This window comes from Nicotiana tomentosiformis, chromosome 5 (genome assembly GCF_000390325.3).
Source record: "Nicotiana tomentosiformis chromosome 5, ASM39032v3, whole genome shotgun sequence".
Classification (NCBI taxonomy): Eukaryota; Viridiplantae; Streptophyta; class Magnoliopsida; order Solanales; family Solanaceae; genus Nicotiana; species Nicotiana tomentosiformis.
In genome coordinates, this window is record NC_090816.1 from 99,503,416 (window position 1) to 99,528,072 (window position 24,657).

The 24,657-nt window shown below is 40.5% G+C and overlaps 2 protein-coding genes across 2 annotated transcripts; both read right to left on the reverse strand.

Annotated features, from left to right (window-relative positions):
* Positions 1-821: 821 nt before the first annotated feature.
* On the reverse strand, positions 822-6,814 carry LOC104093828 (uncharacterized). The gene is made up of 5 exons (XM_009599641.4): positions 6,386-6,814; positions 6,224-6,274; positions 4,192-4,325; positions 1,434-1,534; positions 822-1,336 (listed from the first exon to the last, which is right to left on the reverse strand). The coding sequence occupies exons 1-5, from the start codon at positions 6,743-6,745 to the stop codon at positions 1,158-1,160; spliced, it is 825 nt and encodes a 274-aa protein (XP_009597936.1). The 5' UTR covers positions 6,746-6,814; the 3' UTR covers positions 822-1,157.
* Positions 6,815-8,910: 2,096 nt separating this feature from the next.
* Positions 8,911-23,194, reverse strand: LOC138892862 (uncharacterized). Its single transcript, XM_070176609.1, has 7 exons — positions 23,059-23,194; positions 22,775-22,857; positions 22,228-22,719; positions 21,964-22,114; positions 21,830-21,906; positions 21,254-21,701; positions 8,911-9,491 (listed from the first exon to the last, which is right to left on the reverse strand). The coding sequence occupies exons 1-7, from the start codon at positions 23,192-23,194 to the stop codon at positions 8,911-8,913; spliced, it is 1,968 nt and encodes a 655-aa protein (XP_070032710.1).
* Between the last annotated feature and the right edge of the window lie 1,463 nt (positions 23,195-24,657).

Genomic DNA, 24,657 nt, shown 5'->3' on the forward strand with positions numbered 1-24,657 from the left:
ATATGTGAGGGAAATCCACCTAAATCATGATACAAAAAGAAGCAATACAGTATCTTGTAACCTAGTAGAAATTTTCCTATCAGAGTGAAAATCATACTACTTCATTGGGCATAGTTTTTTAGATAAACAGGCTTGTACAACTATAATTAAGCAATATTGGGAACAAAACTTGATGAAAATTAACTTAAAATATGAAATGACACTTGAGGAATAAATAACTAAAACAAATTACGAATTCATTATACAAATTTCTGAGAGGTGAATTTAACGCATGCTCCAGATTATTATTCACTGGGACTAACTCACTAACTGGACCTTTGAAATCTTTCAACTATTATTGGTCATGTCAGGAGTCATCGTTGCATTTAATTGTCAATATAGCAGAATTTTCATCATATTTTCCTTCGAGACAAATGTTCTACGCAAAGCATCCTATAAATGCAGTTGTTTGATTGTGTAGAAATCACGTGGATCGGTTGAAGTAATAAATGTTGCAGACCTAAACAAGTATCTCCTTTCTAACAAGTTGAATTTTTGAATGATCCACAGTTCATATTGGTATTAGAACAAGGAGAGATTTCAACCCTCCACATCATCTTTCATCTAAAGAAATAAAGTTCGCGTACTAAACCCATGAAAAAAGATAATCAATCATGCAGGTTTGGAGCGAGTTATAAACCTGAAAGAAAGAAATCTACAAGGTGGAAATACAATTCAACAGTTAATATCGAACAACTATTCTCGCACTACCCTGGTTCCTTCAGATCTAACGTAATCTCAACAAATATCTGTGGTTCAAGATGTGCAAAGACGCCATGGTCTAGCCGAAAAAAGTTTCATATTGTTCTTGTCAAATGCTTAAACATAACATTGAACATATTAAGTAATTCTTACTTGTGAATAACAGGATAATCATGGTTGCCGTGCAGTTCTGACAATCTCAACGCATATTTGAGCAGAAGAAACTCTCCTTGCCACACAGCGAGGCGTCAAAAATTTAGCTGCCAATCTCATTTCTTGAAAGATGACTAAATATTTACTGAAAGAAACGTTCTGAATCATAGCTTTTACATGTGCTATACATGTTCAAAAGTTTGTGAGGAACATATAAACATGTTTGCCAATGATCGAGTGAAGTAGTGGAATGTACTGACTCTCTAAGATTCCGCATCAACTTCACCATTGTCTTCCATTTCTGAGCCAAGTTCACCTCCAGAGATCATATTTATAAATCTTCTCGTGGCTTGGCTAACAGCACGAGAAGTCTTCTTTGCTGCCCCAGCTACAACTGGCTGCAAAGATATGGCTGGCAGATCTGCTCTCTCCTGAATCATTGCTAACGACACAATCAAACAGAAGCTCAGTAGAGTCTTAAGTTAGGAAAAAATGACATGATCTGCCTTTATGAAAGGAATATATGAGAGAGAGCATACACATCGTTTGCTGGTGAGCAAGAGACCCAATTTGTTTGATTCCAGCTTCTGCTGCTTGCACAGCTCGAGCAGATTTGTTGACACCATCAGCTATCTCTTGACTGAGCATCACATACAATAGCAAATATTATTCCCCGAAACATATATTGAGTCGTTGCTTAAAGAGGATTGATAGTAAATGAATGGATGGGATGGGCAGAGGGTGTATGCTAAAGAAAAGATATGGAACTGACAATGCCACAAATTTGAGCATCTGCCCAGACCTTGGCCACCTTATTAGAAGCTTTAAGTTAATTACCTCCTATTATTCACTGAAAAGAGTCAAATTTTATTACCATGTCCGTAATAAGTGAAGTTATCACTTGGTAAGTGAGTGGAAAGAGTATGTTCTAAACTAGAATTTTACTGTTTCCTGGTAAACTGCTGAAATATGTCTGGCCAGGTTTCCCGGCTCGACTGGTAAGATATTTTGATATTCGAAACATGGACCTTCAAACCGCAAGCTGCAATTCTTGTACTCCTATAACTGTTGACAAGCTTAGTTTAGATTGTCTGTGTATTATTGGTGACCTTTTTTGATATGACAAGGTCTCTAATTAATTCCCATTCATCAACTTTTTATTTGATGTCTAACATTTCTTTAGAAATTCTATTTTCTCTTTCTTATTTACAGGTAAATACTCCAGGAATTTTTGTCAACCAATAGCATGTTAGAAACCTAATGCACGAGAAATTTCCACAAATATTCAAAATTTTCTATTATTTTCTTTTCTAGTTTCACATCCAGCAACCATCTTCAGTCCTAGCAATTTAAAAACTTGTAACTTGGCTCATTAAATCAACAAAGTGCCCATTCTAAGACAGTACAGATAATAATCCTTTTGTTCTCTCTTTCCCAATAGCTACAAAAATTAGCACCCAAAGGTGTGGCCAATGAAGTGGGTTAAGAACCATAATATTTCAGGTCCAAATCCCAACAGAGGCAAAAATACTAGGCGATTTCTTCTCATCTGTCCAAGCCTTAGTGGATAGAATTACCCGGTACTTGTTGCTGGTGAGAGATAGTAGGTATCCCATGAAATTAGTCGAGGTGTGCGTAAGCTGGCCCAGAAACCACAGTTATCAAAAAAAAAAGTTACAAAAATTAGTTCGTATCTAGAAGCGTCACCACAGCTTGAAACTTGATCAATTTTACCAAAACCAAGGATTAGGAAAGGTGGTCAAATTTAAAGGTAAAATCTCAGAAGCATTCAAGTTTCAACAATGATTGTTGGCCTCCGCGGAGTTGCAAGAAACTATTACTTAGAGATCGCAGTTAACTGGAGAGTAAGCTGGAATTCGCCTTGATCCAATCTGCTATACTTGCACCTCACCGAGGTCAGATTCACCGGATTCTGAGTCCCAGAGGACATTTTTTGGGGGGATGAAGTAAGTTGTTTCATTGCTAGCATCAAGACGATGCAGAATTACATCCCAGAGGACATTTAACATTCTTATAATATTGAAGACCCAAGTATGTAGAGCATACATGAGAAACCGAAGTGGAAGGCTGACCAAGAAAAAAGAAATATTATTGGCTACTGCGTTAAGAGTCCATGCTGTACATACAGCTCACTCTCATAATTCTACTAATAAAGATAGTAGAAAGATGAATTGAATCTTTTATTTTCATCCAGCGTACTTCAAGTCAAATTGTTTAGAGGTTTCATACCTTACACTCCAAACTGTCCAAGGACATATCAAGAAGATAATGCTATTACTACAAGTTGAACAATTTCTTCCCTGAGAAGAATTTGGATTTTACCTTTTTGTGAATAACAGCAGTTATTTTCACTTCTAGGATGATGGTGTTCCATCATACATGACTTCCAGATCAGACAATAAGCAAAGAGGAAGGATAAAAGTTCTCAAAAATTGGTAAATGCGACAATAGAATGAGACAACACTTACTCCTTTGCAGAAACTGAAGATCTATGAAGAGTGGGATCACTAATGACACAAGTATTCCAAGGAAGAAAATATATGACATTATGAGGATTAGATTTGCACCATAATATATGCAAAAAATGTAGACTGCGGCAACTAGAGTCCCAGAGAAAAAAGTTGTTCATTAGTATTTTGTCAAATATGGGAAGCAATTCAAAATAAAGTTCAATTGGCTCAAAGTAAAGTTATCCATTGGTAAAAGTTCCCTGCCTAGGAGGGTTTGTTTTTCGTGGAGAGCTACTTTGATGTTTTTGTAGTAGCAAGTTTGTTTATTTCCCTAGTTTCAATGAAAAATTTAATACCTTTCCACTGTTCTACAGGTATACTTTCAAGAACCACGACAATTTATACTCCAACCACTATTATACAACTATTTAACTTATAATCCAACGGATAATGCAGAATCTCACATCGTTTTTCTTTAAGCCCTTTAAAAGATTAAAAGGTGCACCAGATTCTATGAGATTTGATCAACCAATTATTTACCTTATATAAAAATAAAAAAAAGATATGATCAACCAATTATGCTTCTTGCATCATCACGACATTAAGGCCCCCTCCCAGAATACGCGAAGAATAAGCTTTTCAATCATAAATCATAGTAACAATTATGTTATCAAGTGAAAGCAGCTCAGCCCTTCAGATATATAGGGAATGAATATTTCCTTTGAAATAACAACACTATCTAGCTTCCAGATGTTTCTCATCTTCAAAGAGCATCAGTCAGTTTGTTCTAAGTCACTTCTTTAGTGATAATGGTGAAATTTGTTACCTTAAATCACTCAATTCCAGTGTAAGGTCACTGATTTCCATTCCAGACAGCCTGATAGCAGCCATTGTACTAGGAAGCTCCTCTCGAGCAGTGTCTGCCAACTTTGACAGAGATATTGCTGCTCTACGCATTGCCTACATAAAGAAATGATCAAACAAGTTCACCTAAGGTGTTTTGGACCTATCTGCTCCACATGCATACAGTAATCAGGAATTTTCTCAGAATTCATAACTTATAGGCCATTGTGTTAATTAGGTCTTATGTCTCAAACAGCAATTGCTAAAAAGGCATGTGTAAAAAATCAGAAAAGAGGATTTTCAAGACAATTGTGTTCATATGAAACACAAATGCGCCACCAGAACCAAGACAAGAATGCCTTACACCTATCTAAGTGCATATTCTGCGGTAATGAAGAATTCTTTTTCTTTCCCCTCGGTGAGCATCTAGGGGTTGTCTAGTACGCAGAAAGGACTAATTACATAACTAAGTTTCCAAATATGGTGCGTGTTCCATAAGATTCAGAGCCAGGCTTGGAGTTCAGGTTATTCTTTTTGACAAGCTTGTATCTCTTAAATACCTTACATTTCTATCTTAATGTTTTTTTAAACGGTGCAAACAGCAACCAATAAACTATCATTGGATCATATAAGCAGTAAGGTACAACCAGTAAGGTTCTCATACATAAATAAGGCATACGGACATGCACCAAAGTTTGGAGCAATAAGTAAAACATATCATATGGGGCATTATCTACATGGAATATGATGCAGTCTGGTTGAGAACAATCAATTTGCAGTAAACAGAATGAGATCAATTTTGACCCTGATTGTCTATTTAGTTTAACAAAATCCTAGTTTTACAGCTCAGAGGTTTCTCAATAGGACTACTCATGAAGTAATTGATGTAAAATATAATAGATGTGTATGCATACGTTATGTTTTCCAACTGGAATTAGAAAATCAACATAGTACATTCCAACAAATTAAATAATTGTAGTATCTTATGATGACAGTTTTGAGCTTGTATAGCGCATTGTTATCCCTCAAGGTCTATTGAACCTTCTAAAGACTATCGAACAATCTAAACTAATGCAAGTCAAAGGAGAATAAACGTGAACTATTATTCTGTTTTAAGATGTACAACGAATTGTGAAAACGTGTTACGGCATTCAAAAATTTAACAATTAACCTCTAGGTTCTCTATCTCTACAATTCAATGGAGCCAAGTCCGTAGTTCCTTCTTAAGCGAACATTAACCCAGCATTAAACTAACTACTAAAAGAATTTGCTCAAGCTCCAATGACACGTCTAAGAAAACTAATTGTTCACTCTAGCCAAAAGGAAATAAAAATAAGACCTCAGAAGCAAATCTTGTTCAAAAAGACCTCCGAAGCAAATATAGACGATGCACATAACTGTTTATGTTTCATTGTATGTTGCGCGGACTCTCCAAAATATTATTGCACCCGTGTCAGATCCTCCGAAAATGCACTACTTTTGGAGGATCCGACACGCACCCGGCCACATTTTCGGAGAGTTCGAGCAACATAGGTTTCATCCAATTATAACATTTATACAATTTATCGTGGCAAGACATTCTCACCATCAGGGGCAGGTGACCCAGTAGCTTATCTAAACCCTGTATTCGTCTTAAGAAATCTATTTAATAGGTACAAATTATTAATTTGAAACTCATTAACCCAAAAGGGCTAAAATCCCGAACTCATAAACTTTAAATTGTGGATCCGCCTCTGATCACAATACAATCAAACAGAATTTCGCAATTATATTCTCGCTGGCATAAAAAACATGGTGTTCTATCGCAGAACACACACTTAGCTTCTATTTTATCAGCGTAGATGCCCGGCGTATGCAAGTTCCAAGCAGAAGTTTATACATATAAAATTCTATACACAAAAAGAGCTACAAACACTCTTGCAATGTGATCTCTATGAAACGGAAGCAAATTAGGAAAACAAATGCATAAACCAAAGTACTAGGAAACTGTCAAGCAAGAGATTAAGAGAACTTACAAATAGTGTTGGTACAGCTGCAACTACCAGGCTTGTGAAAGCCACCGACGTCTGCCATAAAATGTATTTATACTTTAAAAATGCAATTTCGAAGACTATATGTAATTTCCAGGAACAAAAAGTAATAATTCCTCGCCAAAATAGGGAATTTAAATAACATACCGTGCAAGCAATGAAGGCCAATAGAAAGAAAGCTTGGTCACTTAAGCTAAATTTAGGAATGAACAAGGTTGGTAGAATTCTAGGGCTTCCGACTTCAACATTGAGCGACGAAATTTCTCCATCTATGCTTTGATTGTAGGCTTCCGTTTCGGTGCCGGTGGAGTCAACGTTGGATGATGATTTGAACGAACAAATCGTCAGGGAGAAGCTATTAGAGATTTTGTTGCCAGAGCTGAGTCGGAAGGAAGAGGGAAATTTCACTCTGTACGTCGCCGTTTTATTAGCATAGGAATAGCCGGAGATGAGAGTGACGGTGGTCGGAGAAGAACGGGAATATGCAGTAATTAGACTGAGCTTCATGACCTGTGCGTTTCAAAGCTTTGGAACTAACGGTGAAATCTACTGTTAGGAGTATTTTAAGTATATAATTTGTTATCACAAATAGGATAAATTATTATTGTTATATTAGAAACTAAATTTTTTCTGATAAAATAATTTTAAATGCAATTTATTAAATAATACCATGGTTTCTGATTATTATTATTATTATCATAAGTAACTATACACTTGCAAATACTAAGATTTTTCGATATTTATCATATCATTTGGAATTCAGATTTTGCAATTGGACTGCTAAAAAAACTAGGAGAGTGCAGCTTGTTCAAAGGAGTGCTAGAATTTAGGATCCACGCTTATTGGTCATTATTAATTTTGATAGATGCTAAGGTACTTCGAACTATTGATGCATATTGTAAAAGTTATGTATGGTCAGATGCTAATGTAAGTTCCAAGATGGGTCTAGTCAAAGAGCATGTACACTTGAATTTATTGAAGAATTAAGATAGACGAAGAAGAAGACATGCAGAGATAGGGCGAGAAGAGAAGAAGAAGACTCTGTTGTGGAACTGTTTCATTGAAGCTCAAAAAAATAAAATAAAGTACACATGACTAATATATACACTATCTATGCTTAGCTGTCACCAACTAATTAACCTCTCCACTAACTACTTACTTAACAAACTAACCAACTCATAAATAATACAAAGTACAGCTCTTGCTTTAAGTTTTGTTACTTTCAAGACTCCCCCTCAAGCTAGGTGGTGCAAACACATTAAGTATCCCTAGCTTGGAACAAAGATATTCATGCTGAACTCTGTTGAGCCCTTTGGTTAGCAAATATGTTGGTTGCTCTTTGATGGGAATGTACTCATTTATTATCAGCCCCTTTTGTATTGTTTTTCTCTTACAAAGTGACAGTCAATCTCTATATGCTTGGTTCTCTCATGGAACACTGGATTGGCTGCTATTTGCACTGTTGTTTTGCTGTCAATGTGAACCTCAACTAGAAGTTGCACCTCTATTCCAACTTCTTTGAATAGCCCCAAAATCCATGTTAGCTCTGCAGTTGTAGAGGCTAGGCTCCTATATTCTGATTCAGCTGAGCTTCTAGATGTGGTGTTTTGTTTCTTGGACTTCCACGATATTAGTGAATTACCAAACTTGACAAGAAAACCTGTTACAGATTTGCGAGAATGTGGACAAGCTGCCCAGTCATCATCACAGTAGGTTGTGATCCTCTTGACAGCTTTACTTGACAGAAGTACTCATTGTCCAGGCTGGTTTTTCACATACTTGACCACTCTTAGGGCAGCTTCAAGATGTGATTTCTTTGGTTGATGTAGGAATTGACTTAAGGTTTTGCACACTGAATGCAATGTCTGGTCTTGTTATGGTTAAGTAGAGTAGCTTGCCTATAAGCCTCTGATAAGAGCTTGCATCAAACAATAACTTATCCTCCCCCTGACTTGGACTAGCCAGGTAATCATCAAACTCTTTTATAGTGAGCCTGGCATTTGTTTCAAGTGGTGTAGCTACTGGCTTTGCTGCTCCCGGTCCTAGCTCAGAGATAAGTTCTAGAGTGTATTTTCTCTGGTGCATTAAGATTCTCTGCTTAGACCTAGCAAATTCAATCCCTAAGAAGTATCTTAACTCTCCTAGGTCCTTCATTGTGAAGGCGTACTTCAAAAAAGATTTGGCTTCTCTAATCAATGCTAGATTGCTGCCAGTAATTAGCATATCATCAACATAAACTAAGATGAGTACAAGGACACCTCCTGATCCTTTTATGAACAGAGAATGGTCATGTTGACTCTGCGTGAAACCAAACTGTAACACAACCTCTAAAAGCTTTGCATTCTATTGTCTAGGTGGCTGCTTGAGACCATATAGGGATTTGATGAGTCTGCATACCTGCTCCTCCCCTGACTCACAAAACCCTGAGGCAGGTCCATGTAGATCTCATCATGAAGATCACCTTGGAAAAAAGCATTTGACACATCCATTTGATAAATATGTCAGTGTTACACAACATCAATGGAAAGAATTGTTCTGATTGTAACCATCTTGAAAACAAGAGAGAAAATCTCCTGATAGTCAATGCTTTCTCTCTGGCTATAGCCTTTGGCAACTAGCCTGGCTTTGAACCTGTCAATTTTACCAGATGTCTTATACTTTATCCTGTACACCTATTTGCATCCAATGGGTTTCTTTCCAGTAGGTAAGGTCACAACATCCCATGTATGATTATCCTCTAATGCAGCAATCTCAGACTTCATAGCAGCCACCCATCTGGGGTCCTTGACTGCTTCAACATAAGAGACAGGCTCAACCTCAGAAGAGGAAGAGGCAATGAAAGACTGATAATGAGGAGACAGGTGATCATAGGACATATAGGTTGTCAGGCCATAGGGAGTGTGTTGATTAGCATGAAGAGAAACAAAGTCCTTCATCCATAATGGTGGATGTTTGTCTCTGACTAATCCCCAAAGGGCAGGAGAACCAACTTGAGATACCTTAACACCTGGTGATGCAGCAGCTGGTAATGAACTTGCATTTGAAATAGTGCTGCTAGGAGAAGAAGATGTTGCATGTGGTAAGACTAAAGAGTCATGTGCAGTAGAGTTCTGGTTAGATCCTGTTGAAGCATATTGAGCATACCATTGCTCAATAATATGTGGTAAAACAGAAGAAGATGTATCAAGGAACACAGACTGCTTGTGAGAGGAGAACTGCTGGAATGGAAATATATCCTCCCTGAATGTTACATCTTTGTTAACAAAAAAGGAGTTAGTTGACAAGTTAAGAAGAATGTATCCCTTCTAAGAAGAAGAGTAGCCCATGTGGACAACAATGATAGCTTTTGGTTGGAGCTTATCAGTCTCATTCATAATCTTGGCATAGCACAGACAACCTAGGACCCTGAGGTGCCCAAGCAAAGGCTTCTTCCTGTATAATAACTCAAAAGGAGACCTGTGACCTAGCTGTGAGGAGGGCATCTTGTTGATGAGATAAACAACTGCCAACACACAGTACCCCCCAAACTTTAAAGGAATGCAACCTTGAAACCTTAGAGCTTTGCACACTTCTAGAATATGCCTATGTTTTCTCTCAGCAACTCCATTTTGCCGAGGAGTATAAACACAGGTTCTTTGATGACTAATGCCAAGGTTTTTGAACAAAGCATCACAGATAGAATTAACAAATTCAAATCCATTATCAGTCCTTGTAACGACTCGGTCGGTCGTTTCGAGAGTTATAACCCCGTTTTCCCTATTTCTATTTCTTTTTATGTTATTCAGCTATATTATGTTATATCAGGTTAGTTGGTTCGAGTCCGGAAGGAACTCGGAGTGAAATGAGACACTTAGTCTCATAATTGAAAATTTTAAGTTTGAAAAGTGGACCGGATATGGACCTATATGTAAACGACCTCGGATTTGAATTTTGATGATTCCAATAGCTCCGTCTGGTAATTTTGGGCTTAGAAGCGTGTCCGAAATATTATTTGGAAGTCCGTAGAGGAATTAGGCTTGAAATGCCGAAAGTTTTATTTTTAAGAAGTTTGACAGGGGGGTTGACTTTTTGATATCGGGGTCGGAATCCGATTCTGAAAATTGAAATACCTCTATTATGTCATTTAGGACTTGTGTGCAAAATTTGAGATCAATCGGACGTGATTTGATAGGTTTCGGAGTTGTTTGTAGAAATTAGAAATTTCAAAGTTCATTAGGCTTGAATTGGGGTGTAATTCATGGTTTTAGCATTGTTTGAGGTGATTTGAGGATTCGACTAAGTTCGTATGATGTTTTAGGACTTGTTGGTATATTTGGTTGAGGTCCCGAGGGCCTCGGGTGAGTTTCGGATGGTTAACGGATCAAAAATTGAACTAGAACAGCTGCTGCAATTTCCTTCTGTTGGAAATTGCTTCTGCCCAGAAATCGAAGCCCAGATCGAGCTCAGGGTCGAGGGCAACGATCGAAGCCCAGATCGAGCTCAGGGTCGAGGGACATGATCGAAGCCATGATCGAGCCCAGAGTCGAGGGCCACGATCGAAGGCATGATCGAGCTCAGGGTCGAGGGCCACGATCGAAGCCATAATCGAGCCCAGGATCGAGGGGCAAGACCGAGGACCAGGATCGAGGACCTCGATCGAAGGCCAAGATCGAAGGCCAAGATCGAGGCAAAAACCGAGGATGTCTGGGCAGAATTATAAAAATAGGAACTTCGTCCCATTTGCCATTTTTGACAAATTGGAGCTTGAGGAGAGGCGATTTTTGATATATTTTCAAGAAAAACTTGAGGTAAGTCCCTTTTGATCATTTCTACTCCATAATATTGAATTATCATCGAATAATCCGACTAGATTACATGATTTTGAGGTGTGAATCGGAGATTGGAACTTAAAAATTTGGAAATAAGATTTGTAGATTTGAGGGTCGAGTTGAGGTCGAATTTTGGTAAAATTGATATGGGTAGACTCGTGGTTGAATGGGATTTCGGATTTTGTAACTTTTGTCGGGTTCCGAGACGTGGGCCCCACAGGCGATTTTTGAGCCAATTTCGGGTTTTGGTCTAATTTTAAAGCTTTTCTTGTGGAATTCATTCTATTAGCGTATATTGATGGTATTATACTGATTGTGAATAGATTTGGAGCATTTGAAGGTCGAGTCCAGAGGCAAGAGCATTGCGGGGTAGAGATTTGGCTGGTTTGAGGTAAGTAACGATTGTAAATCTAGTCCTGAGGGTATGAAACCCCGGATTTCGTATCATTCTATTATTTTGAAGTGATGCACATGCTAGGTGATGGGCGTGTAGGCGTGCACTGTTGGGGATTTATGACTTGGTCCGTCCCGTAGCAACTGTAAAGTTGCATACTTTGTTGAAACCATTGATACTTATATGTTTTAGAAAGATTTTTCTGTAAATTGGGCTGAATGCCATGTTTGGGCCTTGCGCCAATGCTGTTTGGACCCTTAAGGGCTGTTTCTTACCATCCTCTCATTGTTTTTGGATTGAAAATTTTATACTCAGTCATGGTTACACTTGTTTACCGCATAATTCAGTTTTATGACTCTATTTTGATGCATATAAATGTTTTGGGCCGAATGCCCTATTTTACTGAAATGCCCAAGTGGCCTGATTTGTGAGGATGAGTGTGGATCAGGGCTGCCTGCCTGCATCATACTTTATGACTGAGTGAGGCCGAGGGCTTGATTTGTGAGGATGAGTGTGGATCGGGGCTGCCCGCCTGCAGCATACTTTATTATTATCGCACGTGAGTTGTCCGTGCAGATTATAGCGCTTGGGATGAAGGAGCCCCTCCGGAGTTTGCACACACCCCCAGTGAGCGCAGGTACCTACTGAGTGCGAGTACCGAATGCCGAGTGCCGAGTGCTGAGTGACTGGGAGGCATGAGTGATTGTGAGGTATGCCCGAGTGGCAAGAGTGATTGTGAGGTATGCCCGAGTGGCAAGAGTGATTGTGAGGTATGCCCGAGTGGCACGAGTGACTGTGAGGTTTGTCCGAGTGGATGTTTATGATTTCATCATTTTATCTCACCTTTGCATTGAGCCTTTGTTTGAAAAATTGTTGGAAAAAAAAATGTCTTTAAAATGATTTTTATTGGAACTGGGTTTAAACGAGATGTTTGATTCAAATCTTGATTTTTTAAGAGCATGTGGTATTTTACTGAGATTTCCTGATATGAACGTTATATGCTTTATTGCTCGTCACTACTGCTCAGTCTTTATTTATTGTTGTTACTTACTGAGTTGGCGTGCTCACGTTACTCCCTGCACCTTGTGTGTAGATCCAGGTGTAGCTGGACACGGTAGCGGTTATTGAGTGTTCTGGTTGCAGATTTTCTTGGAGATAGCTAGGTAGTTGTTTGGCGATCACAGCCCCTGCTCTTTTCCCTCTTATCTTCCTCTAGTTGTATTTAGCTATTTTCCGGGCTGAGTTAGCCTTGATATTGTTAGACAGATTGTAGTATGTGCTCATGACTAGTGACACCCCGATGTCGGGCTTTTTCTTTTCCGTACTTCTGTTTTTCTTTGATTTGAACTCTTTTAGTAGAGGTTTTATGTTAAATAACCTTGAAATTATCTTTCAAATGAAAATATCGTTTTGTTTTGGAAATGAGTTGGCTTGCCTAGTTCCACGATAGGCGCCATCACGACAGGGGTTAGTTTTGGGTCGTGACAGATTGGTATCAGAGCCTAGGTTACATAGGTCTCACGAGTCATGAGCGAGTTTAGTAGAGTCTTACGGATCGGTACGGAGACGTCTGTACTTATCTTCAGGAGGCTGCAGAACCTTTAGGAAACTCCACATTCTTGAATTCTTGTTATGCGAATCTGTTGATTCTAGTAACTAAACATCTGTTGTTTCATTCTTTCACCGATGGTGAGGACTCGCGCTACCGGTCAGGAGGGCCAGCTACCAGTACTACCAGCCAGGGTTGCGAGAGGCCGAGGCCGCGGTAGAGGTCGTGGTAGGGGCAGAGGTACAGCCCGTAAAACAATTGGGGTAGTACCTACAGATCCACCGGTTGTCCCAGATCAGGACCAAGTTCCAGTTATTGATGCGCCAGTTCAAGCACCACATATGCCTATTGTGATTCCAAGCCTTCAGGAGGCCCTAGCTCAGACTCTGACAGCGTGTACTGGCCTTGCTCAGGTGGTCTCTATTTTGACGGCCGCAACCACTTCTCAGGCCAGGGGAGGCACTCAGACTCCCATCGCTCGCACACTCGAGCAGGTTATTCAGGGACTTCAGACACCAGAGGCACCACCAGCCCATCCGGTTACTGTTGCTCAGGATTATATGGTTCCTGCTATGCCTGAGGATGATCGGCGTAGGTTGGAGAGGTTTGGGAGACTTCAGCCACCACCTTTCAGTGGCACAGAGAGAGAGGATGCTCAGGACTTTTTGGACAGGTGTTAGAGGATACTCTGTACTGTTGATATTTTGGAGACTTGTGGGGTCTCATTCACTACCTTTCAGTTTTCTGGGGCTGCACTCAGATGGTGGGAGACTTACGAGAGGCGTAGGCCTGTTGGCGCAACACCCCTTACTTGGCAGCAGTTCTCCATGGTCTTTTTGGAGAAGTTTGTGCCTCGATCCCGCAGAGAGGAGCTGCGTAGACAGTTTGAGCGGCTCCGCCAGGGTGATATGTCTGTGATGCAGTATGAGATGCGGTTCTCCGAGTTGGCCCGTCATGCTATCTGGTTGGTTCCCACGGATAGAGAGAGGATCATGAGGTTTATTGATGGCCTCACTTATCAGCTACAGTTGCTCATGACCAGGGAGCGGGTTTCGGGTGCTACCTTTGATGAGGTTGTCGATATTGCTTAGCAGATTGAGATGGTTCGCGGTCAGGAGAGGGTTGAGCGGGAGGCCAAGAGGCCTCGTGGTCATGGTGGATTCAGCGGTGCTCCTTTTGGGGGTCAGTTCCAGCACGGTAGAGGTCGTCATTTCAGACAGGCTCAGTCAGCTCGGCCATTTCATCGGGGTGCATCATCTGGCCATGGTTCTCACAGTTCTCATCAGGGCCACTCATCACTTAGTGCCCTTCCAGTTCAGAGTTCGTCCCGTGCTCCACCTGTTCAGGGCTCTTCCATGTCAGGTTCTTCTACCAGTCATCCTGGTGCTAGGGGTTCCCTTCAATTTTCGCCGCTAGCACCAGGGAGTTATTTTGAGTATGGGGAGCTTGGGCAAATGTGGAGGCAGTGTCCTCACCATCATGGAGGTCTATCTCAGCAAAGAAGTCAGCCTCCGACTACAGCACCAGCTACCTCACCACCCGTCCAGTCAGCTCGGGGTGGAGGTCAGTCAGCTAGGGGTCGCCCTAGAGGGGGAGGCAGATCAGGGGGTGGTCAGGTTCGTTTCTATGCTCTCCCTGCCAGACCAGATGCCATTGCTTCAGATGCTGTGATTACAGGTATTGTCTCAGTTTGCCACAGAGATGCTTCAGTATTATTTAACCCTGGTTCCACGTATTCATATGTTTCCTCGTATTTCGCCCATTTTCTGGATATGCCCCGTGAGTCCTTAGTTTCATCTGTACATGTATCTACTTCTGTGGGCGATACTATTATTGTGGATTGTGTATATCGGTCATGTGTGGTGACTATTGGGGGTATGGAGAGCCGAGCAGATCTATTGTTGCTCAGTATGGTTGACTTTGATGTGATATTGGGTATGGATTGGTTATCTCCATGTCATGCTATTCTAGATTGTCACGCTAAGATGGTGACGTTGGCTATGCCAGGAATTTCGAGGGTTGAGTGGAGCGGTTCTGTAGATTATGTACCAAGTAGGGTGATTTCATATTTGAAGGCTCAGCGCATGGTTGAGAAGGGTTGCCTATCTTATTTGGCTTTTGTGAGGGATGTTAGTGCAGAGACTCTTGTCATTGATTATGTTCCGGTGGTACGTGATTTTCCGGATATGTTTCCTGCAGACCTACCGGGCATGCCGCCTGACAGGGATATTGACCTTGGTATTGATTTGGTGCCGGGCACTCAGCCCATTTCTATTCCACCGTATCGTATGGCACCGACGGAGTTGAAGGAATTGAAAGAACAGCTTCAGGAACTCCTTGATAAGGGATTTATTCGGCCTAGTGTGTCACCTTGGGGTGCACCGGTTCTATTTGTGAAAAAGAAGGATGGTTCCATGAGAATGTGTATTGATTACAGGCAGTTGAACAAGGTCACAGTCAAGAACAAGTATCCTTTGCCTCGTATTGATGATTTATTCGACCAGCTTCAGGGAGCGAGGGTGCTCTCCAAGATCGATTTGAGGTCCGGTTATCACCAGCTGAAGATTCGGGATTCAGATATTCTCAAGACAGCCTTCAGAACCCGATATGGCCATTATGAGTTCTTGGTGATGTCTTTTGGGCTGACCAATGCCCCATCAGCGTTCATGCATCTGATGAACAGTGTATTCCAGCCCTATTTGGACTCATTCATCATTGTATTCATTGACGACATCCTGGTGTACTCTCGTAGCCAGGAAGAGCACTCTCAGCATTTGAGGGTTGTATTGCAGAGATTGAGGGAGGAGAAGCTTTATGCAAAGTTCTCTAAATATGAGTTTTGGCTCAGTTCAGTAGCATTCTTTGGGCACGTGGTGTCTAGTGAGGGTATTCAGGTGGATCCGAAGAAGATAGAGGCGGTGCAGAGTTGGCCCAGACCGTCCTCAGCCACAGAGATTAGGAGTTTTCTTGGTTTGGTGGGTTACTACCGTCGCTTTGTGGAGGGATTTTCATCTATTACATCGCCCTTGACCAAATTGACCCAAAAGGGTGCTCCATTCAGGTGGTCGGATGAATATGAGGAGAGCTTTCAGAAGCTCAAGACTACTTTGACCACAGCTCCAGTGTTAGTTTTGCCATTAGCTTCAGGTTCTTACACTGTGTATTATGATGCCTCGAGGATAGGCATTGGTTATGTTTTGATGTAGGAGTGTAGGTTGATTGCCTATGCCTCGCGCCAGTTGAAGACCCATGAGAAGAACTATCCTATCCATGATCTTGAGTTAGCAGCCATTGTTCACGCCTTGAAAATTTGGCATCATTATTTGTATGGGGTTCATTGTGAAATCTATACTGATCACCGGAGTCTGCAGTATCTGTTAAAGCAGAAGGATCTTAATTTGCGTCAGCGGAGATGGTTGGAGCTTCTTAAGGACTATGATATCACTATTTTGTACCATCCGGGGAAAGCCAATGTGGTAGCCGATGCTTTGAGTCGTCGGGCAGAGAGTTTGGGGAGTTTAGTATATCTTCCAGCAGCAGAGAGACCTTTGGCATTAGATGTTCAGACCTTAGCAGGCCAGCTTGTCAGATTGGATATTTCGGAGCCTAGTCGGGTATTGGCTTGTGTGGTCTCCAGGTCTTCTCTTTATGACCGTATCAGGGAGCGTCAGTATGATGACCCTCACTTGCTCGTTCTTCAGGACAGGGTTCGGAGATGTGATGCTAGGGATGTGACTATTGGTGATGACGGGGTGCTGAGAATGCAAGGCCGGATATGCGTGCCTAATGTAGATGGGCTTCGAGAGATGATTCTTGAGGAGGCCCACAACTCGCGGTATTCCATCCATCCGGGTGCCGCGAAGATGTACCAGGATTTGAGGCAGCACTATTGGTGGAGACGGATGAAGAAGGATATAGTTGGGTTTGTGGCTCGGTGTCTAAACTGTCAGCAGGTTAAGTATGAGAATCAGAGACCGGGTGGCTTGCTTCAGAGGTTAGAGATCCCAGAGTAGAAGTGGGAGAGGATCAATATGAACTTTGTAGTTGGGCTCCCAAGGACTTCGAGGAAGTTCGACGCTATTTGGGTTATTGTGGATCGGCTGACCAAGTCCACGCACTTCATTCCATTTGGTACTACTTACTCTTTAGAGTGGTTGGCTAAAATTTACATCCGAGAGATCGTTCGCCTGCATGGTGTCCCAGTTTCCATCATTTCAGATAGGGGTACTCAGTTCACATCGCAGTTTTGGAGGGCTGTGCAGCGAGAGTTGGGTACTCAGGTTGAGTTAAGCACAACTTTTCACCCTCAGACAGACGGGCAATCTGAGTGCACTATTCAGATATTGGAGGACATGTTGCGTGCTTGTGTCATTGATTTTAGGGGTTCATGGGACCAGTTTCTGCCACTCACAGAGTTTGCATATAACAACAGTTATCAGTCGAGCATTCAGATGGCTCCGTACGAGGCTTTGTATGGGAGGAGGTGTAGATCTCCGGTTGGATGGTTTGAGCCGGGTGAGGCTAGGCTCTTAGGTACAAACTTGGTCCAGGACGCATTAGATAAGGTGAAATTGATTCAGGAGCGGCTTCGCATGGCGCAGTCTAGGCAGAAGAGCTACGCGGATAGGAAGGTGTGTGATGTGTCTTTTATGGTTGGGGAGAAGGTTTTGCTGAAGGTATTACCCATGAAGGGTGTTATGAGGTTTGGGAAGAGGGTCAAGTTGAGCCCTCGGTTCATTGGGCCTTTTGAGGTGCTTCAGAGGATAGGAGATGTGGCTTATAAGCTTGCCTTGCCACCCAGCTTGTCGAGTGTGCATCCAGTATTTCATGTTTCCATGCTCCGAAAGTATATTGGAGATCCGTCCCATGTTTTGGATTTCAGCGCGGTTCAGTTGGAGGGTGATATGACATATGATGTGGAGCCGGTGGCTATTTTAGATCGGCAGGTTCGAAGGTTGAGGTCAAAAGATATAGCTTTAGTGAAGGTGCAATTGAGAGGTCAGCCTGTGGAGGAGTCCACCTGGGAGACCGAGCGGGGGATGCGGATCAGATATCCACACCTATTCGAGACTCCAGGTATGTTTCTAGACCCGTTTGAGGACGAACGGATATTTAAGAGGGGGAGGATGTAATGACCCGGTCGGTCGTTTCGAGAGTTATAACCCCGTTTTCCCCATTTCTACTTCTTTTTGTGTTATTCAGCTATATTATGTTATATCGGGTTAGTTGGTTCGAGTCCGGAAGGAACTCAGAGTGAAATGAGACACTTAGTCTCATAATTGAAAATTTTAAGTTAGAAAAGTGGACCGGATATGGACCTATATGTAAACGACCTCAGATTTGAATTTTGATGATTCCAATAGCTCCGTATGGTGATTTTGGGCTTAGGAGCGTGTCCGGAATATTATTTGGAAGTCCGTAGAGGAATTAGGCTTGACGTGCCGAAAGTTTTATTTTTGAGAAGTTTGACTGGGGGTTGACTTTTTGATATCGGAGTCGGAATCCGATTTTGAAAATTGGAATACCTCTATTATGTCATTTAGGACTTGTGTGCAAAATTTGAGGTCAATCGGACGTGATTTGATAGGTTCCGGAGTTGTTTGTAGAAATTAGAAATTTCAAAGTTTATTAGGCTTGAATTGGGGTGTAATTCATGGTTTTAGCGTTGTTTGAGGTAATTTGAGGATTCGACTAAGTTCGTATGATGTTTTAGGACTTGTTGGTATATTTGGTTGAGGTCCCGAGGGCCTCGGGTGAGTTTCGGATGGTTAACGGATCAAAAATTGAACTAGAACAGCTGCTGCAATTTCCTTATGTTGGAAATTGCTTCTGCCCAGAAATCGAAACCCAGATCGAGCTCCGGGTCGAGGGCCACGATCGAAGCCCAGATCGAGCTCAGGGTCGAGGGCCACGATCGAAGCCCAGATCGAGCTCAGGGTCGAGGGCCACGATCGAAGCCATGATCGAGCCTAGAGTCGAGGTCCACGATCGAAGGCATGATCGAGCTCGGGGTCGAGGGCCACGATCGAAGCCATGATCGAGCCCAGGATCGAGGGGCAGGACCAAGGACCAGGATCGAGGACCTCGATCGAAGGCCAAGATCGAGGCAAAAACCGAGGATGTCTGGGCAGAATTATAAAAACAGGGACTTCGTCCCATTTGCCATTTTTGACAAATTGGAGCTTGAGGAGAGGCGATTTTTGATATATTTTCAAGGAAATTTTGAGGTAAGTCCCTTGTGATCATTTTTACTCCATAATATTGAATTATCATCGAATAATCCGACTAGAATACATGATTTTGAGGTGTGAATCGGAGATTGGAACTTAGAATTTTGGAAATAAGATTTGTAGATTTGAGGGTCGAGTTGAGGTCGGATTTTGGTAAAATTGATATGGGTAGACTCGTTGTTGAATGGGCATTCGGATTTTATAACTTTTGTCGGGTTCCGAGATGTGGGCCCCACTGGCATTTTTGAGCCAATTTCGGGTTTTGGTCTAATTTTGAAGCTTTTCTTGTGGAATTTATTCTATTAGCGTATATTGATGGTATTATACAGATTGTGAATAGATTTGGAGCATTTGTAGCCCGAGTCCAAAGGCAAGAGCATTGCGGGGTAGAGATTTGACCGGTTTGAGGTAAGTAACGATTGTAAATCTAGTCCTGAGGGTATGAAACCCCGGATTTCGTATCATACTATTATTTTGAAGTGACGCACATGCTAGGTAACGTGCGTGTGGGCATGCACTGTTGGGGATTTTTGACTTGGTCCGTCCCGTAGCAACCTTAAAGTTGCATACTTTGTTGAAACCATTGATACCTATATGTTTTAGAAAGATTTTTCTGTAAATTGGGCTGAATGCCATGTTTGGGCCTTGCGCCAATGCTGTTTGGACCCTTAGGGGCTTTTTCTTACCATCCTCTCAATGTTTTTGGATTGAAAATTTTATACTCAGTCATGGTTATACTTGTTTACCGCATAACTCAGTTTTATGACTCTATTTTGATGCATATAAATGTTTTGGGCCGAATGCCCTGTTTTACTGAAATGCCCGAGTGGCCTATTTTGTGAGGATGAGTGTGGATCGGGGCTGCCCGCTTGCAGCATATTTTATGACTGAGTGAGGCCGAGGGCCTGATTTGTGAGGATGAGTGTGGATCGGGGCTGCCCGCCTGCAGCATACTTTATTATTATCGCACGTGAGTTGTCCGTGCAGATTATAGCGCTTGGGCTGAAGGAGCCCCTCCGGAGTCTGTACACACCCCCAGTGAGCGCAGGTACCTACTGAGTGCGAGTGCCGAGTGCTGAGTGACTGGGAGGCATGAGTGATTGTGAGGTATGCCCGAGTGGCAAGAGTGATTGTGAGGTATGCCCGAGTGGCAAGAGTGATTGTGAGGTATGCCCGAGTGGCACGAGTGACTGTGAGGTTTGCCCGAGTGGCTGTTTATGATTTTATCATTTTTGCTCACCTTTATATTGAGCCTTTGTTTGAAAAACTGTTGGAAAAAAAAATGTCTTTAAAATGATTTTTATTGGAACTGGGTTTAAACGAGATGTTTGATTCAAATCCTAATTTTTTAAGAGCATGTGGTAATTTACTAAGATTTCCTGATATGAACGTTATATGCTTTATTGCTTGTCACTACTGCTTAGTCTTTATTTATTGTTGTTACTTACTGAGTTGGCGTACTCACGTTACTCCCTGCACCTTGTATGCAGATCCAGGTGTAGCTGGATACAGTAGCGGTTATTGAGTGTTCTGGTTGCAGATTTTCTTGGAGATAGCAAGGTAGCTGTTTGGCGATCGTAGCCCCTGCTCTTCTCCCTCTTATCTTCCTCTAGTTGTATTTAGCTATTTTTTGGACTGAGTTAGCCTTGATATTGTTAGACAGATTGTAGTATGTGCTCATGACTAGTGACACCCCGATGTCGGGCTTTTTTTTCCCGCACTTCTATTTTTCTTTGATTTGAACTCTTTCAGTGGAGGTTTTATGTTATATAATCTTGAAATTATCTTTGAAATGAAAATATTATTTTGTTTTGGAAATGAGTCGGCTTGCCTAGTTCCACGATAGGCGCCATCACGACAGGGGTTAGTTTTGGGTCGTGACAGTCCTAATACACTTAACTTGTTTTTCAAACTGATCTTTCACATACATCAGGAAATCATGTAGGACAACACACACATCTTACTTGAGTTTTAAAAGAAAAATCCAAGTCATTATAGAGTAGCCATCCACTAAAGTTAAGAAGTATCTATTACCATTAATAGTTGCAGTATTATAGGGTCCCCATATATCCAAATGTGGTAAGTCAAAGGAAGCTGCACTTTTATTTGTACCACTAGGAAAAGGTAGTCTAGTCAGTCGAGCATATGGACAAACAGAACAGTCTTTTACAACAGAAATACAGCTCTCCTGATTTATTGAAAATAGTTTGTTTAGAACTAAGGAAGACAAATGACCAAGTCTTTTGTGCCATAACTTGAGATCCACATTTGTAGGTGTTCTCTTTGCGAACATATCCTCATTCTGTGTGGCTGCTAGTGATGTTTCTGCAGTATGCTTATTGATAGTTAATAAGCTCCAAGAGGGTAATATGTAAAGACATTTATCTTCTCTACCAATCGCATTCACCCTCCCATTGAAGAGATCCCGAAATATGTAAAATCGGGTATAAAAGGCAACCAAACACTGCAGCTCTTTGGTTACCTTAGATATAGAAATCAAGTTAAACTTGAATTGTGGTATATGAAGCACTTTTTTATAACACTCTTGTCTAAAATAGCACTAGTGCCAACATGCTTAACATATGAAACATCACCATTAGGTAAGAATACCTTCTTAGAGTAAGGAGGATCAACTGTATTAAATGAGGTTAACAGGCTAAGGTCAGAGACCATATGATCAGTTACACCTGTGTCAATAATTCACTCTTGCACATTATCAGTAGCTAAGAATGCAGTACTTATACCTGCAACATTGGCAGTAGATGAGGAGCAGAATGCCTTGTTGAGAAACTGAAGTATTTGATCATACTGATCCCTAGTAAGAGTTAATGGAGCCTGTGGAAGTTCCTGATTCATTAATGCCGATGAAGCTGCAGCATTACCTGCAATATTGCCCTATGTAGTGTGCATGTGAGATGCTCCTGGAATGCATCCTGTAGTCACACACATTTGAGGTGTGGAATTATTTACAACATTGTTAGTTTCAAAAAACACATTATAAGCATTACTGGCAGTGGTGGGTGCTCCCCTTTTCTTCTTGTACTTGTAGTCAGGCGGATAGCCAATGATCTTATTGCAGTTCTCATTGTATATCCCTTAATCTTATAAAACTCACACTGTATGTTATAATTTTTCCTGAATTTCTGACTTCCAGTTGGTTTAGAACTATGAAGTGTTGTAGATTCATAGTAACCAGCATGTACATTAGGTAGAGGACCTAGATTACCAGATGTGGCTGCTACAACTCTTTGATTTTCATCACTAACTAGCATAACATAAGCTTGATTTACATAGGGTACTGGCTTCATCATAAGTATTTGGCTGTGTGCTTGTGAATATGAATCATTCAAGCCCATGAGAAATTGATAAAGTTTCTGTTTGTGCAAATACACAACGAAATCCCTAGACTTAACACAGTCACAATCAGGACTAGGCACTAGTGCCTCAACGTCATCCCAAAGATCTTTACTTGGAATTGTAAACAGAGACAGAGGAGGTACCTTGACTGAGAGTAGCAATTTCTTTGTGCAAAAATTAGCATCGAGTGTCGTTTACCTTATCAAATCGCTCTTGTAGATCCATCCATACTGTATGTGCATTGGTAGCATAAGAGATTCCACTAATTAGGTTTGGAGCAACTGCATTCATTAACCATGAAAGCACAATTGCATTGCACCTTTCCCACTGGTACCAATATTTTTCACGAAATCGTTCCTTTTTCCATCTGCCATCCACAATTCCGAGCTTATTCCGACCGAGCAAAGCAATTCTTATAGATCGATACTACACCGAGAAATTATATGTATCGGTGAGTTGAAAAGAGATGAGAGAAATCTCACTGGTATCTTCAAGAGCGAGATATAGAGGATGAGTAGCAGCGACTATAACTCCTTTTTCAAATTCATCATTAGATGAGATTTGAGAATTATCAGTTGTAGTAGCTGTATTTCCTAGCTCGAAATCATCTACCACCATTATTGAGTAGATAAGGGTTTCGATGAAGAAAATTCAGAGAATGCGAAGCAGACGTTAGATCGAATTGATTATGAGCTACAATCCATAACTCTTTGCTCTGATACCATGAAGAATTAAGAGAGAGAGAGAGACGAAGAAGATGGCATGCAGAGATAGAGCGAGAAGAGAAGAAGACTCTGTTGTGGAATTGTTTCATTGAAGCTCAAAAAAGAAAATGAAGTATACATGACTAATATATAAACTATCTATTCTTAGTTGTCACCAACTAATTAATCTCTCCACTAACCACTTACTTAACAGACTAACCAACTCATAAATAATACAAAGTACAGCTCTTGCTTTAAGTTTTGTTACTCTCAACATTTATTGGAGGCCTTAATCTAACTAATCTGCTACGACAGCTCTTCAAAGACTCGTTGACATTTGATACATAAGCGAGATTAACTATGGATCATACTTATTATATAAAGAGGCAGCAGATGAATACTCTTAATATACCACGCCAAACTTGTTCTTTACTTGAAGGATAAAGAAAGAAAAAATGACAATGTATAGCCGCTTTAAAAATAATAGCCAAATATATATATATATATATATATATATATATATATATATATATATATATATATATATATATATATATATATATATATATATATATATATATACTCTTAATATACCACGCCAAACTTGTTCTTTACTTGAAGGATAAAGAAAGAAAAAATGACAATGTATAGCCGCTTTAAAAATAATAGCCAAATATATATATATATATATATATATATATAAAATTTATATATTTTTTGTATATACATACATTTTGTATGTTATATAAAAATTTTATATATTTTTTCGGCTACCAGATGTAAATAGTTTGTAACGCGGGCTAAGAGAGATCCTAAAGAAACTCTCTCTAGGAGGTGTGCTTTAGTTGTTCTTGTAATGTTGCAAATTCCTAGTTTCTTTGGCTCTGTTCTAGAAAGCATAGTGTATTTGATAGTGGGTAGAAAAAATCATTTACATCCCCATGCTTGTCTTAAAAATCAAACTCATCCTCTAGCTTTGAACAATTATCATTCTCCTCCTCATATCAAAGTTGACTTTTTAAAAATGCTTATTTTATCCTTTACAACTTTTTATCTTTTTTTCTTTCTTTAATATAAGATATTTTTTTATTTATTTTAATCCATATTATGGACTTACATATGGATAAATAAATATTATTTTCGAAAGAAAAAAAAGTAAGAAGTAGTTATCAAACATATAAGTTAATGATGTTCAATAATGAAATAAATGGTAAAAAAAATTAAAATAAGTAATTTTTCGTATTAGTAATGTTATTAGTAGCAGTCAAACCCAATCTATCTATAAAAATGAGAATAAGAGAGAGTGAGAATTTTATAAATTATATAATGCAGGGTAAACATAATTGGTTAAAAATATAAGTATATTTTGTAATAAAT